The 15542-nt window shown below is 35.5% G+C and overlaps 2 protein-coding genes and 1 long non-coding RNA gene across 4 annotated transcripts; 1 reads left to right on the forward strand and 2 right to left on the reverse strand.

Moving 5' to 3' along the window:
- Positions 1-1167: 1167 nt before the first annotated feature.
- LOC101211720 (SNF1-related protein kinase catalytic subunit alpha KIN10) lies at positions 1168-8271 on the reverse strand. 2 transcript variants are annotated; one of them, XM_011658400.2, is made up of 12 exons: positions 8084-8271; positions 7798-7881; positions 6022-6218; positions 5423-5607; positions 5141-5323; positions 4916-5047; positions 4326-4511; positions 3079-3168; positions 2901-2984; positions 2409-2549; positions 1913-2155; positions 1168-1611 (listed from the first exon to the last, which is right to left on the reverse strand). In XM_011658400.2, the coding sequence occupies exons 3-12, from the start codon at positions 6209-6211 to the stop codon at positions 1498-1500; spliced, it is 1548 nt and encodes a 515-aa protein (XP_011656702.1). In that variant the 5' UTR covers positions 6212-6218; positions 7798-7881; positions 8084-8271; the 3' UTR covers positions 1168-1497.
- Positions 8272-9432: 1161 nt separating this feature from the next.
- Positions 9433-10765, forward strand: LOC116404589. Its single transcript, XR_004217516.1, has 2 exons — positions 9433-9847; positions 10197-10765. It is a non-coding gene; the product is annotated as an uncharacterized LOC116404589 (long non-coding RNA).
- On the reverse strand, positions 10722-14460 carry LOC101206943 (transketolase, chloroplastic). The gene is made up of 7 exons (XM_004144954.3): positions 13859-14460; positions 13328-13418; positions 13133-13238; positions 12747-13029; positions 12355-12503; positions 12084-12237; positions 10722-11922 (listed from the first exon to the last, which is right to left on the reverse strand). Exons 1-7 carry the CDS (start codon positions 14351-14353, stop codon positions 10963-10965), a joined length of 2238 nt encoding a protein of 745 aa, XP_004145002.1. The 5' UTR covers positions 14354-14460; the 3' UTR covers positions 10722-10962.
- Positions 14461-15542: the final 1082 nt, after the last annotated feature.

The raw sequence follows: 15542 nt of genomic DNA on the forward strand, positions 1-15542 counted from the left end.
TTGATTGAAGACTTCTTTTCTTTGTTACACTATAGTTTCATAACCTTTTTTTAGTACAAAAGGTTGGAGGATTGAAGCCTCCAATGTTGAACTAAAATTGCTAAACAGAGAAATAAATCCTAGAAATTAAATTCAAACACAATATCAAAAGCTCAACTCAACTACAAAGTAGTATAGTTGTAATGATGAATGATCTAGTAAACACGATTCTAAACTTGCAATCATCTTAGTATTTTTGACAGATTTAAATTTGCAATCAAGTCCTCTTCCTCTTACCTATTGGCTTCTCCATCTTTCATTGATGTTATTTCAATTTCCAGTGACGAAGCTAACACTTAGCTTGTTAGACAATGTACGGGTGATTCTATTATCACAATATCCCGACTTCAATTAGTCTCCATTGTACAAACCACAAATTTTGCAACAGGGAAATAATAGAAACTGAGTTCTGGATTAAAGTTCACATAATTTAAGCAAAATGGATAGAATTATGAAGATGGGATACTGTGAGGGGAAGTAATTACGAGCTAGGCAGTAGGAGTTAAAATAGAAAGAAAAAGAAAGCTTTTTGCTTTTTGTTGGTTTAGGGGAAACGGACAATTAAATGAACAAAACTTCACGTATACGTTGTTTTTTTCACCATCAGTAATATCTAACAAATATTTGATAGAAAATAATAATGATAAAAACAAAAATAAATCATAGAAATGATTAAATTCAAACAAAACCAAAAATATAATTTAACATTATAAACATAAATAACACTAAAAATTTATTCAAATATCCAAATCAGTATGCGGTCTACTTGGTCATCTAGCTATTGCAAAATTTGCAGCTAGAAACATGTGCTCTTTCTCCCTCAGCCATCTCTCTGATTCTCATTAACCATTCTCTATACTTGCCACTTGGGAGTAAGAATACTCAAACGTCATAACCAGATAATATGACACTCATGTTCTACCAAAACACTGTTAGTGTATCCTACTGAAACAATCTTCGTATACTAGCGATCAATGTGTGGATATTTGTTTGTTCAATAACCAACTTACGTCTATCCCATCAGAGGGTTTTTATCATTTCAATATAGTCGTCAAAAGATGAAAAGAACTTCCAAGTTTGGGTTTAAGAGACTTACCAAAGACAGAAAGGATTTTGGGAAGCTTGACAAAGAGAAAACGACAGCCAAGGAGCAACTGCAAGCGAAAGAGATACGAAACACGAGAATGTCTTTAAATTACAACACTTCATAAGAAGTTAAATAGATTTTTTTTTTTCCTTTTTGTTGGTAATGAAGAGGGGCAAGGTAACAGGCATCACCAATCAATATTGGATGCCGAGATCGACAACTTCTACTACCGAAAATCAGATTTACACAAGACTGAACTATCCATCTAAAGAGGGAAGGAGAACTAAGATTCTGTAAGATGATAAATAAGTTATGCATGTGAAATCTTCATTCACAAGCTCATCATCCCATGAGTTGAAATTATGTGCTTTTTAGAGGACTCGAAGCTGGGCAAGGAAGGCAGCACAAAGATCCAGGAAAAGGAACTGGGGGCCTTGAACCCTCTGTAGATCAAGCAAATACTTCTCTTCGCGTGTTTTGTACAGCTGGCAACAAAACCGAAGCAAAAACTGATGAGAATGAAGCTTGAGATTATTATTGACAAGTGATGTAACTCTCGCCTAACCTTATCTTCTATATTAAACATGTAATAGCAACAACTCATTTATGAAACAAGTCAGAGAATAGAACAAGATTAGGAAACACGTTAATCAAAAGTCCTAGTCTCTATGGGCATAGTAGGTTTCCGACAAGATGAAAATATATATTTTAAAATTTGGAATGTATTTCAATCAACTCGAGAAAATGGTACATTTTCTTCAATGTCCCAATAGAGAGAAAAAATACCTGTACTTCAAACTTAATAACATTCGGCGATTTTACAACTCCGTCGTTTTCAATGATGGTAGACTCATCCCCAAAGTAATGATTACTATGCACAGGGTTGTTGATCATGCCTTCATGATGGCCTGGAATTCCAGGTAGCCATCTGCATTTCATATTGTAGTGCCCAATCTTCTTCCAAGCCACATTAAGCTCCCGTAGGGCCTTAAGAACTTCAGTCATAATTTCACGAGGATGAGCTCGAGACTGCCAAGTTAGACCAAAGAGTACAATCATAATCCATATATTGGGTAGCATCAGTTGCTAGGTTACTCAGAAAAAAAGGTAACGTAGGAAGAGAAAAAAATAAGAAACAAAAACTGTGCGCACACCTACAACTACACATCCGTGAGAGGAAAATTCAAGCAACACATATCAATCCATCTTCCGACATTATAAAAAAAGCAAGAATGCATCTTTACAAATTATGCTTGATAAATATTAAAACAAAGAAACCAACCTGTAATCCCAAAGCCCACTTCCTCTCAACAGGAAACTGTGCTCTCAAGCCCATTCCTTGATAATCCATATATCCAGGAAGGCGGTGTCCTACAGCAGGATTTGTAGGATCACTAGGGTGCATACGGTTGAATCCAGTTTCCTACCGAACAATAAAAATAAAACAATGTTGGACTGCAAGTATTAACAAAATATAAATGGTGAATAATGATTTTTTTTAATAGAAGAAAATTATAGAAAATTTAACACTTCATAAAACAAGTAGGAAAAAAAATCAACTGGAACTATAACAATCAAACAGAAATACAGGAGAGATGCATCACAAGATGAGCCCAGAAAATTTCCCAGACTTCTTTTCTTTTGCCACTTAACATGGAAATCTTCATCAAGATGCATTCTGGAGGGTGGTAGGAATGCTTTTTCTAATATTACAAAAAAGGAATACGTGTTTATCAGACTAGAAGCTTAAAACTAGAACAAGAAATAAAAATACCATAGTCTCCTGAAACTCAGCTCCAAGATAGCCACTAGAAACACGAAACCGGTTGTCCAGCAACAAATAATAAGCAACAGTAGCCTGTGATATATTCTCAATAACAATGACCATCAGTAACCATTAGCAAGGAAGAATTTCAAATTTCTTAAGAGAATAAGTCTAATTAGTGCTGCACCTCGTTTTGAATTCGGTTACGAAGAGATTCCACCAGCTGGTTCCTGTCAAATCCCATCTTTACAACCTCCTGAAGAATGTCTTCATCGATCTGAAAAGAACAAAATAAAATAAAATCATTAAAGGAAGAGGTTTAAATGCTCGGACAAGAGAAACTAGCAATTAACAATCAATATAGCAAAACTGGAAAAGAACTAAATTATCTTATGAAGCAAGATAAATGTTGAGTATTTCAATAGTTGTATAGTTATATGGGTGACTGGTTCTACTCTTATAATATAATAAAAGCCTTAATAATGAAGTAAGACAATGGCCAACTAATTACTGCCTAGTAATCCTACCAACTACATTTGAAGAGTTAATTTTTATATTTAAAAAAAAAAAGAATAAATAAATAAAAGGAAGTGAACAGTAAAACATTGTTCCGGTTTTCGACATTGAAACAGTCTTTAAAGAACTATCCTGCCAATTCCTACAGATTCTTTTCAACAATGTAGAAAGCTATTTTTAGACCATACTTCCGAACAAGCTCTAATTTTTTTTAAATAAATAGAAAAATTAGTAGCAGATGAACTTATGTTTTCACAAAAAAAGAAAAAAGAAAGGGCATCAAATACATCTTAGGCCGACTTATATTTTATCGACCAATATTAAAAAGAAAATAAAAAAGGAAATCCTATGGTCAGACTATATTGAGCAGAAAGGTAGAATATGAGAATATGTGCTCGGACCTAAAAATCCTGAGATTTAGAAAAGAAATCCAGAACCATAAACAATATAGTAGTCTTTTCCTGTCTATGATCCAAATAGTGAATTGAGTGGTCTTCCTTATGCAAGCTCTACATATGTTCATAGATCAGGAAATTTCCTTTAAAAGAGAGAGAGAGAGAGAGAGAGAGAGAGAGAGAAGAGAATCTCTTGAGTTAATGAAACAATTATGTTTCTTAAAAAGATAATGAATAAATAAATTTAATGACGGGAGATAAAATCTATGGACTGATAAATTGTCTCCCAGTAAATCATCAATAAAAGAGTTGTAAAATATAAAGCATGACGTGTTTTTTAAAAGCCGAAGAGCAAAAATCTTCCCAAGCTTCACAAAGGGCACAAAATTCTAAGGTTTCTTTAAGTGTTTTATATGGTAATGTATAATACTGTAATATGAATGCTTAGATAATGAATGTTTAAAGCACTAGATATGTTTCAACACATTCTATAGAGAAGATTCTTTAAAATTTAATACCGAACCTTTTTTGCCTGTTGCATTGTATCAGGTGGAGGCACGGCCAAATAGCGTGGAAGATGAGCCTGAAACCATGGGTGCTGGCGAATCTCGGGGATCGTGATGCGCTTCATTGGGTCAACCACCAGCATACTAGGAATCAGTTCTCTAGCACCAGATGATAAATGACTTGGAAGAGTATAGATTCCACCCTGAAGGACAGCAAAATTTTAGTTAAATTTTGGAGTCTTCATCACTTCCGAGATGGTTTGAATTGATTGTAAGGCATATACATTAACTTAAATGTGTGCAACAGAGACAACTTGACCACCATAAGGAAGATCTAAGCACATGAAATCAGCATCTAAAATAAATCAATATTTCTCCAATGCCCTTGAAGACCCTCATCTAAGATACTAAGAATACTAATAAATTGTGGATGGAGGTTATCATCCTTGAGAAGCTCAAAATAATCAGACCATATATGCAAATACTAACATTTAAACAAACAAACAAACCAATATATATAAACCTCCACTCAGAAGTACAAGTTCACGGATCAACTTTATTCCAGCCATAACAAAAATTAAGCTGAAGGAAACAAATATAGAAGTACCTTTATTTTCTTGAATAGGTTGGGAATGTTTTCATCGTCAAAAGGAAGAGTGCCACATAGAAGAGCATACAAAATCACACCACAACTCCAGACATCTACTTCAGGTCCAGCATATAATTTCCCGGAGATGACCTAAATATTATATTAAAAAGTCATGATTGTTAAATTGATACCCAACAAAGTGGCAATTATTCCTTGCGAGTTACTCCCCTGCTACAAACATACCTCTGGGGCAGCATAATTGGGACTCCCACAACTTGTCTTCAGAAAGTGACCATCACGCATTATGTTGCTCAAACCAAAATCAGCAATCTTCACATTGCATTTAGAGTCTAAAAGCAAGTTCTCTGGCTTGAGATCTCTGTGAACTACCATATTCCTGTGGCAGTACTCCACACCAGAGATGATCTGTTCCCCATGAAGGTGAATTTCCCACACATAACTAAGATGGAAGATAACATGAAGTGCAAGTTGCAACCAATGTATAAAATTATATTTGCCACATACCTGTTGGAAAAAATTACGGGCTTCATCCTCCTGCAACCTTCCCTTTTCTACAATATAGTCAAAGAGCTCCCCAGATTTTACATACTCCATCACAACATAAATGTCTGATGGGGTCTCTATAACCTCATAGAGCCGTATAATGTGAGGATGCATGAACAATCTCAATATTTTAATCTCTCTTCTCACTGCACCAATTTCATAAGGAGAGAAAAAAGTGTAAGCCTCTTCCTAGATTCAAAACAAACTTCATAAATAAGTAAAATAAAATAAAAGCATTCATCGTGTAAAAAGGATGAATGAACAATTTTTTTTAAATCCAGGAAAGCCCATAAACACCTTTTTCTAGTAGTGGTGGGGTAGAAGAAACGAAGGGAACCATCTAAAGAAATTAAAAGTTCCAACTTGTAAGTAGATTCCACTTCGGCAATTTTTTTTATAGAACCCCCCTAACGCAATTTGAACAAAACCTATACTTTGTTTAGGGTTTAGGGTTTAACAAGCCATGGAATCAAAATGATGAAAAATGTGATGTTTCAACAGATCCGTAAATAACTTGATATTGTTTAAATATTGAAAGTGCAATTAAAAAATAATCCAACCTTTTTCTTCCATATCCAAGTTTTTTATCTTTCGGCGGTTAAGGATCTTAATAGCAACTTTATGACCAGTTAAAGCATGTTCCGCAATTTTCACTTTCCCAAATGAACCAATGCCAAGGGTTTTCCCAAGCTTATAGTTTGGTACATTCATATCCATGCCACCGCCGCTGCGACCAGTTGGTCCATCCATTTGACAGCTGTGCGAAAATGGTTCAGAAAAGAAAACGAGATCAACATTGGTGACAGAAAAATATCTTCCATAGAAGGTGAGTGAGTATACAATAACACTAAGTTTTTTGCTAAAGAGAAAGAAAAAGAATGAAATTGGATATTCCAGTAGCATCATCAAGAAACATATAAAGGGTTACAAGCATATTCTGAGGGAGTTCACTCTCAAAAGGTGGGCAACAAGAAAACTACAAGAAACTACTAAAAAATGTAAGTCACCAATTATTACGGTGATACAGAAGTTCAATGTGCCAAAGAAGAATGAAGCTTTTCTATGTAATCTAGCAGCACATAAAAGCTTAAATACTCAACAACGGCTACAAAGGAAGCTGAGTCATGTATACTTCTCCTTCAGTTTGCTCCCTGTGTTTGAAGGGATCGAGCATCTTTTCTTTAGATTCCCTTCTGCTTCATGATGTTGGGACCTTCTCCGTAGAGTGTTTGACTTTTGTGTACGCCGTCCAGATGTGATTGAGGATTGGCTCTTAGAAGCCCTCAACGGCTGAAACCTAAAAGGAAATCACAAAATTTTGTGGGGTTGTGGTTTGCTTGAATTTGTTGCTGATATTTGGAAGAAAGAAATAGGAGAATCTTAGAAGATAAGTCTGATTCTTTTGAGGCTTTTTGCACTAGTGTACAAATTATGGAAGACGAAACTGTAAGTGAGATTCCAGACAGGTGTAGCATCCATGGTATATTTTGCTTCTCCAAAAGGATGACGAGCTCTGCTAATTGCCCAATTTCCCTTTCATTGATAGGCCTCTGAAAGAAAAGCTTCCACTTCTCTTCCCATCTCAAAGGAAACTCAAAGCCATGCTTCTAGTCTTTTAAAGCATAAAATTAGGTACAGTCTGGGAGAAAAATTCTCAAAGATTTATAAGCAGCACAACCATTAAACCCAATGCTAGTAATTTTCCCATGCGCAATTTTTATGGTGAGAATGCAGTCATCTTCTCTTATACTAAACCCAAAAAACTCCCAGGGGCAATTCCTTCTGATTTTGTCATCAGTTGAGGTAGTAGCTACCAGAACTCATTCAAACCCATCCTTAGAACACCAATCAAAGCTCTTTCAAGGGGAATTCTACGAATCCAGCTTTTAAAAGAAAAGGCCAGAATTCTTCAAATAAACACTATCAAAGCTTTACAACGGATAGTGTAGATGGAAAGAAACAGAAAAACTTTTTAACAGCCGAGTAACCCGGGACAAGAAAAAAAGCATAGCAAGCCCATTTCTACTAATTTCCATAATCCCCCTAACACGAACGAAATAAGACGAATTCAATTACCATCGAATTTCATACTAAATCATTAAAACTGAAAGAACTACCGAACCACAACATCACAAATTCCCAAATTCGACACACGTAGCTTTCCTTCGTTTTGGCACACTTCAAACATGAAAAATGCCCAAATTCAGCACACTCCACCATAAAATCAGCAAAAATTATTATGGAAAAAACAATCCAAGCAAACAACAACAAAAATTAGCAGAAGTTATCCACACATTTAAATATATAAAAACAATAGGAAAATAAATAACAGAAACCTCAGGGAAGATTCCTATGAGATTCAAGGAAGGGCACCAGACAGAGATCGAAACAAAATGGATTAGAAACCAGCAAATTGGAACCTGAAAAACCCAGATAGAAAAATTAAAAATAACAGAAAAGAATCAACGGACGAAATTCAACGCAGATAACGAGAGGAAATTAGAAAATAAAAACAAACACGAAAAAGAACGATATAGTGAGCGAGAATCGAGGTTCTAAATGTCTATGAATATAGAAAAAAATCATTCTGAAAGAGATGTAGAAGAAAGAGGAGAAGAAAACCTGAAAGTGAAAGCGATGGTGAGTGTAGATCTGAGGAAGAAGAAGGTGAATGCTGGTTGTGAGTGAAGGGAAAGGGCAACGAGGCGTAGCAATGGATGTTGGGACCGATGCGAGAGCGCGCAACGACCTGTGCAATGGATTCCAAGAGAGAGAAAAACTCTTTTCTTTGTTTCTTTCTCTCCAATTGTTCCAATTTCTTTTAATCATTTTTAGGTATTTTATTTTTTAAAATATAATATAAAGTGATTGTAAATACAAACACATACACATATATTTCTCATTTTTTGTATTTTATTTTTAATATATATATATTTAGATATCTTATTAAGGATAACCTGATACCGAGATTTGAACTCGATACTTCTTATTCTCTAAACATACAATCACGTGGCAAATTTATAGTATATATACTATAAACACCAAAAAAATATCTTAAAAATACATATAAAAACAAAATTTAATAAATTGATTCAAATCAAATTATTTATAAGATATATCAAAATTAAAATGATTATATAGAGTGATATGAATTTCTATATATTTTATAAATGATTTTGGATTTGGTAGAAAAATAAAACAAACTATTTACGCCTCAAATAATTAAAAAAATCTGACAAAATTGATTGCACCTACTTTTCTATATTTGAAAACTATACTCAATGTTTTATGTTGTAGGAAATTGAAATTCTATTCTTGCTGCAAGATTAACAAAAATTGAATGCCTATCACATTTAACCTATTTTCTCTCATTCTAACATTTTTTTTTATTCTTCAATTTTCATTCATTCAAGTTTTTTTTAACTTTCTAACACATAATATCAAAGCGTTGTACAAAGGAAGAGAAATCAATCCTACCATAAACACAGTCGTTACCCATATATAAAGATGGTGATGTTCTTTACATTAAAAAAAGTTACCAAACCCCAAATCAAAATATGTATTTTTGTTTGAATTTGTATTCATGTAGAATTAAAAGAACATTATTTTGTTTTTATTACTTGATCATATGTCCTTGGTGTGAAAAACTATGCTTGATTTGGAGAGTGAAGCAACTTGTATCAATGAACAAACTCGAGAGTTTAAGAAGTTTTTCTATAGTCGAAAAAATCATCTCTAAATTCTCTATAATTTTAAGCTTCTAAACCTTTCAAAGAAATATTTAGTTTAGCAAAACATATCGAACCACAACGTTCGCCTCACGGGAACATCAACCACACAATCATTCGTCTGAACCAAGTCCACCACACAGCCCAAACTCATCTCAGAGAGGTCCACCGCACAAAGCCCAAACAAGATCAAGTCAACCACATTGAAAAAAGAAAGACACCATCAAACTGAACCAACAGATAGGCCACCTTGACAGGGCGGACAAAGATGAGAGATGGCAAGGAGTCATGAACAATCCAACCGCGTAGCACCGTCATTCCCAACCTCAGGTGGAATTGAAGAAGCCCTATCCAATATTCACACCACAACCTCAACCCTTTGAATATTCGTTGGGATTCATTGGGAGCTTTGTCACTGAAAATTGAAATGACATCCATATCAAAGAGGAAGATGAGTTATATTCCGCCGAATGTTATTGAGGTAATACTCTCCAATGATTTTAAATCCACACACCAGATGTATTGCAATGGGCTGTTGTTACTTTACCGATTTCTCGATAAACTTATTCGTTTGGACATATTAAATCCATGGCGAAGGAGTATCTTAGACTTCCGATTGACTACAACTATGTGTGAGAGATTGAAGCCGAGCTTAGAGGTAATTGGCATACCTATATTTACTATCAAAACAAGTAAATTAAAAAAGAAAAACTACCTTTCTCTAGTTTTTTATTTTAAAAAATCACAAATTTTTAAACATAGGTTGAAGCACGAGAGGAATACGAAAATCAAGAAACTTTCTCTTGTTTGAAAATCTCATCTATAATAAAACTCACTAAATACCAACCATATTTGGACGTGGAGGGGTATAATTAACAATCATACAATTAAAAAATGAAGTTATTTAACTTTATATGTTAGGAAGCATGTCCCTTCCACCTTCCCAAAGGGTGGTCTCTCAAATTCATTAGCTCTAACCCTTCTTTTCTTTGCTCCTTTTTCATTAGATTTTCTTCCAAGGGTTTTCTTGCAAAGGGGGTTAATTGAAGTTTTTTTTTTAGCAAAATGAATGATCGACCTTCAACCTCAAGGAAATGAAAACTTTATTTTGCAGTTATGTGTGTGCTTTCTGATTTCTTTTTAATATTATGTATAACATGTTTTCAAACTATCATCTTTCACTGGTGATGTTGTAATCAAGTCCAAGTATTTATATAGCTTCTAAACAAAAACAAATCCAACCACAAAGTTGAATAATTAGTGAATTTAATACCTTGTAAAAGATCTGTGGCTAGTTATCAATATTATTTGGCTGAGCTATGATTTTTTATGACAGAGGTTGGCCATTTAATAATTAAAATCTAGTTTAAGTTCGTATGATTTGTTTAAAGATATATAACATAAGTGAAAAGAACTCATATCGGCATTAAGCCCACAAGAGCCTAGAACAATTGATATCTTTACTAAGGAGTTTTGACTTAAATCAACACGCTCCATTTGTACTAAAAAGGAAAAAAAAGAGAGAGAAAAAGTTGATAGTGATATTATTACTTATGAGGAGAAAAGGGAAAAAGAACATGAGAAAGATAGAGAAATCCTAGTTTCTATCGTCGTCAAACAATGCCTCTTCACAGAAAAACATAGACACACAATGGACAGAATACTCAGACCTTTTTATTGCAACATAAGAGATCGTGTCGTTAGAACAAAATCTCTTGGAAGTGGTCTCTACAGAAATTCCCGCCCAAATTCAAACAAATTGACTAACCTGTTCTAAATAACTTGTTTAGCAGCGGCAATAACAGCTTCCACGGTTATACCGAACTCTTTGTAAATTTTCCCTGCTGGAGCACTTGCTCCGAAGCGGTCAATGCCGATTGCTTTGCCTTTGCTTCCGACGATCTTCTCCCACCCAAATGTTGTTCCAGCCTCAATACTCACTCTGGCAGAAACAGCAGCAGGCAAAACACTTTCCTTATATGCATCTGATTGCTCGTTGAAGAGCTCCCAGGAGACGAAGGAAACAAGTCGAACAGCCTTTCCTTCCTTTCTTAGTTCTTCTGCTGCTTTGGCAGCAATTTCAAGTTCGGAACCGGTTCCAATCAAGATAACATCAGGCTTGTTGCCTGAGGAATTGTCTGAGAGAATGTATCCACCCTTTTCGACTCCCTCAATAGAAGTTCCAGGGAGATTTGGCAACTTTTGGCGAGAAAGGGCAAGAATGGAAGGTCTCTTTTGGTTAAGTACTGCAACTTTATATGCCCCTGCAGTCTCATTACCATCAGCTGGTCGGAGCATCAATATGTTCGGCATAGCCCTAAAGCTTGCCAGATGTTCAATTGGCTGATGGGTCGGCCCATCTTCACCAAGACCGATTGAGTCATGAGTCATGACATAGATTACACCAGCTTGACTTAAGGCAGATATCCTAATGGCAGCTCTCATGTAGTCTGTAAAAACAAAGAACGTAGCACAATAAGGAATGAGTCCAGGACTGTGAAGGGCAATTCCATTGCAGATGGCTCCCATCCCGTGCTCTCTAACACCAAATCGAAGATTACGCTCTTCAGGAGTGTCCTTTTGGAAGTTTCCGAATGATTTAAGCAGGGTCATGTTTGATGAAGCAAGGTCAGCACTGCCACCAAGGAAACCAGGAAGAACCTTTGCAAGGGCATTAAGGTTTTGTTGGGACAGATTTCTAGTGGCATCCGCTGGGCTCTCCGGGGTGTATGTCTGCAAATGCAACGAAAATGCTCAGTCTTTTGGCAATAACAACGTACAATGTAGTTGTCATGAAGAAAAAAGTGAAATCTAATCACGTGTTATAATTGTCAGTTCGATGAGTTTTGCATTTAAAGTGTTGTAAACAGCCATGTCTGGGGTGGGGTACTCACTGGCAATGCTTTTTCCCAACCAGCAGGTAGTTCGCCACTAATAATACCCTTCAGTTCAGCAGCTTCCTCTGCATATTTCTTCTCGTATTCGGCAAACTTAGCGTTCCATTCGGCTTCAAGAGCAGCTCCTTGAGGGGTGTGACGACTCCAGTGCCTTTGGGACAAAACAAGTGTAGATAAATAAGGAATCAACTCCTTTAAACTAAACTAAACTATAAAAAAAAACTATTTAGAAAAAATTTGACAGCCAATTTATCTTCTGTATCCATACTTCTTAACATCTTCGGGCACATGGAAAGGCTCGTATGGCCATCCAAGGTTCTGTCTTGTGGCATCAACTTCCTTCGCACCCAGTGCACTACCATGTACGCTGTAGGAATTTGCCTTGTTTGGAGATCCGTAACCAATAGTTGTTGTCACCTACAACATTTTAAAGTTAAAACTCAGCACACCCAAGTCACCGAGAATAACCACTGCTTCGTAAAGCTTAGTTCAGATTCACTTCCGTAAATATAAAGAACAACTTTCCCTTAAACTCCTTAATACTACATATGATACAACTTAAATTTTACTTTCATACGATTTGAAACTAAGAACAATACTAAAGAACTAGGCAAGAAAACAGGAGCTCTGAGCATCAAAAGTTCTAAAGAGATTGCATACCTTGATCAAAGTGGGTTTGTCTTTTACAGCTTTCGCTTCCCTAATGGCAGCACGAATCTCATCATAACCATTATTTCCATTTTTCACCCAGATGACATGCCACCCTAAAGCCTCGAATCGTTTGTCAACATTCTCGGTGAATGCAATCTCTGTGTGACCATCAATTGAGATGTGGTTGTCATCGTAGAAAGCAATTAGCTTGCCTAGTCCCCAGTGCCCAGCAAGCGAACAAGCTTCATTGGCAATTCCCTCCATTTGGCACCCATCTCCCAGTATAACATACCTGTTGATTGAACGAAATGAGCAAGAAAAGGATAGAACATCATTAAGAAGCGTTCTTTATAGTGAATCAAATAAGTTCACTGTTTTGTGTCACATATCCATACGTGTAATGGTCTACGATTTCGTTATCTGGCTTGTTGAAACGAGCGGCTAAATGCTTCTCAGCAAGTGCCAAACCAACAGCGTTTGCAACACCCTGTCCAAGAGGACCTTCACAATACAAAACAATTGACAATCAAACAAAAGCAACAATAATCTCCAAAACCTTAAATACTAAAACCTCAATAGAAAAATCTAACCAGTTGTTACTTCAATTCCAGGTGTCTCGAAGTTCTCGGGATGCCCAGGAGTTCTGCTTTCCCATTGACGGAAATTCTTTAAGTCCTCTTCCTGATCATTAACCAAATCTAAAGTCATCAGCCAGCGAGAATAAAAATTGGCCTTTTACAGGGTAAATTGACCGTGCTTGACAAACAATAAACCCAAAACCCAAAACCTTAACAAAAAATTGAAGTTAAATTCTTAAAAAAAGAAAGAAGGAAAGAAGTCAGCTCACAATGAAGAAAAACACTAGTTTATATCACGGGCCATATAGTTTCCATAGGCAAACTTCTAAAAAAACAGTATAACAAGTTTCAATCGCCCGTTCGAGTACCATGATCGAATAGGAACCGAACGATAAATAACAAAAATCAGAACCAGCCTTGGAGATCCAATTGCAATCGGGAATCACAAAATTCAAATAACATCCGAACAGAAGAATAAGGCAGATCAAACTCAAACAAATCGACAAAACGAGATGGGTAAAGAACAACTCAGACAAAGGCTACCTTAACACTATCATATCCAGCAAGGTGAAGCAAAGCGTACTGCAACATGCATCCATGGCCAGCTGACAAGACGAACCGATCCCGATTAAACCAGTAAGGATTCTTGGGATTATACCTCATAACCTCGTCGTACAAAACATGGCCCATCGGAGCGCAACCCATCGGCAATCCCGGGTGACCCGAATTCGCCTTCTCCACAGCATCAATCGAGAGGAAACGGATCGTATTGACAGACTTCTCAATCAACGAAGTGTCAGTGGTTTTATCGACAGTCTCAGCGACCGAAGCTCGAACCACTCCACATCGACTCCGAGAAGACCTGTTCCGTCTAGATGATGCAACGACGGCGGCGGAGTTGGTGGATTTGAGGCCGGAGAAAGTGGGAAGAGAGCGAGTGGAAAGAGAAACACGATCAGCAGAAGGATTTGAAGCATGGTGGGAAATGGTCCGTGGCAATACGGCTTGTGAAAGAGCCGCAGATGAAGTAGAAGCCATAGCTGAAGAAGGTCGAAAAAGTTGAGAAGCAGAGAGGTTTTGGTGACGTTTTTGAAGAGAAATGGGTTTTGAGTGTTCTTTTTTCTTTTCACTTTTTAAATTTCGACGGAGAAAATGGAACTTTGTTGGTTGAGCTTTTCGTTGACGACGATGGATGAACAAAGGTCAGATCTTCGCCGTTGGATTTGTTCAGTGACATACAATCACAGCCGTTGGTAATTTATATATTATATACAAGTTTCTTTTATATATATATATATATATATATATATATATATATATTAATTAAATTTTAAAACATTGTTTAATGTATTATTCTCTTTTATTTATTATTTATATTTTGTTTAAAATGAAGGGAGAATATTATGAAATAACATTTCTTTTAGATCCAAAAACTAATGTCTTCACAAATGTAAAATAATACTAATGGTCTTTCAACAAAGTAATATTCTTAATGAAAATTCCCGTTCCAAAGTTGACATATCATCAATATTTTGTTCACATTAAATGGGTATTTAACCCATTCTTTCATATCCATTTTTCAAATACTAAAAAACATCTTCATGCAAGTTCTTTTTATTCCTTCAATCATCACAAAATTTTGTTAATTGTCCATAATTTATCTCATGCGTCCAATAAATTATAAAATTGTGTATGATAGAAAAATCCATTAAGATTTAATTAAAATGTACCAAGTTTGATAAACTTGTGTAGTGATCCATGTTCTTGTTTTGATCTATTAGTTTTTATATCAAAAAAAATTATTACATTGAAATTAGTAAATTTAACAAAATATTTAAAATTTCACATTTGATCGATAACAAATATTGATAACAGATGTCATTAGTTATTTTTCCCTAACATTTAATTAAAGAATTATAATTGGGAGCCGACGGTATCCCAAGAAAAAGTTAGCAGCCAAATATTTGTTTATATTTTGTATCACTTTATAACATTTTATTTCATTTTGAAAAAATAAACGTATTTTATTGGCCGCACTCATCGACTTCTCCGCTAAACATTTTCTTTATAAAAATATAAATCAAATAAAGATATCTTTTGGTTGGTGGAGTTATAATAATCATTATATAGTAAGGTCGTAATGCCTAAAAGAATGGATTTTGTATATATTTGTATGTTTTAGAAAAAGTAATGTAGTGCTCATAAAATGTTGTTGTAGGCTTTGGAT

The sequence above is a fragment of the Cucumis sativus genome, chromosome 6 (assembly GCF_000004075.3).
Source record: "Cucumis sativus cultivar 9930 chromosome 6, Cucumber_9930_V3, whole genome shotgun sequence".
NCBI lineage: Eukaryota > Viridiplantae > Streptophyta > Magnoliopsida > Cucurbitales > Cucurbitaceae > Cucumis > Cucumis sativus.

Bases quoted from the DNA above. Each gene is read 5' to 3' on its own strand.
- LOC101211720 (XM_011658400.2), bottom strand. From the start codon at position 6,211: ATGGATGGACCAACTGGTCGCAGCGGCGGTGGCATGGATATGAATGTA. The intron at 4,512-4,915 runs GTACTTCTATAT...GCTGTCCTTCAG, and splicing joins ACCTATTCAAGAAAATAAAG to GGTGGAATCTATACTCTTCC. The intron at 2,156-2,408 runs GTTGGTTTCTTT...CTAACTTGGCAG, and splicing joins AGTGGGCTTTGGGATTACAG to TCTCGAGCTCATCCTCGTGA.
- LOC101206943 (XM_004144954.3), bottom strand. From the start codon at position 14,353: ATGGCTTCTACTTCATCTGCGGCTCTTTCACAAGCCGTATTGCCACGG. The intron at 13,239-13,327 runs GTTAGATTTTTC...TGTATTGTGAAG, and splicing joins TGGAATTGAAGTAACAACTG to GTCCTCTTGGACAGGGTGTT. The intron at 12,238-12,354 runs GTATGGATACAG...TTTGTCCCAAAG, and splicing joins GTGCCCGAAGATGTTAAGAA to GCACTGGAGTCGTCACACCC.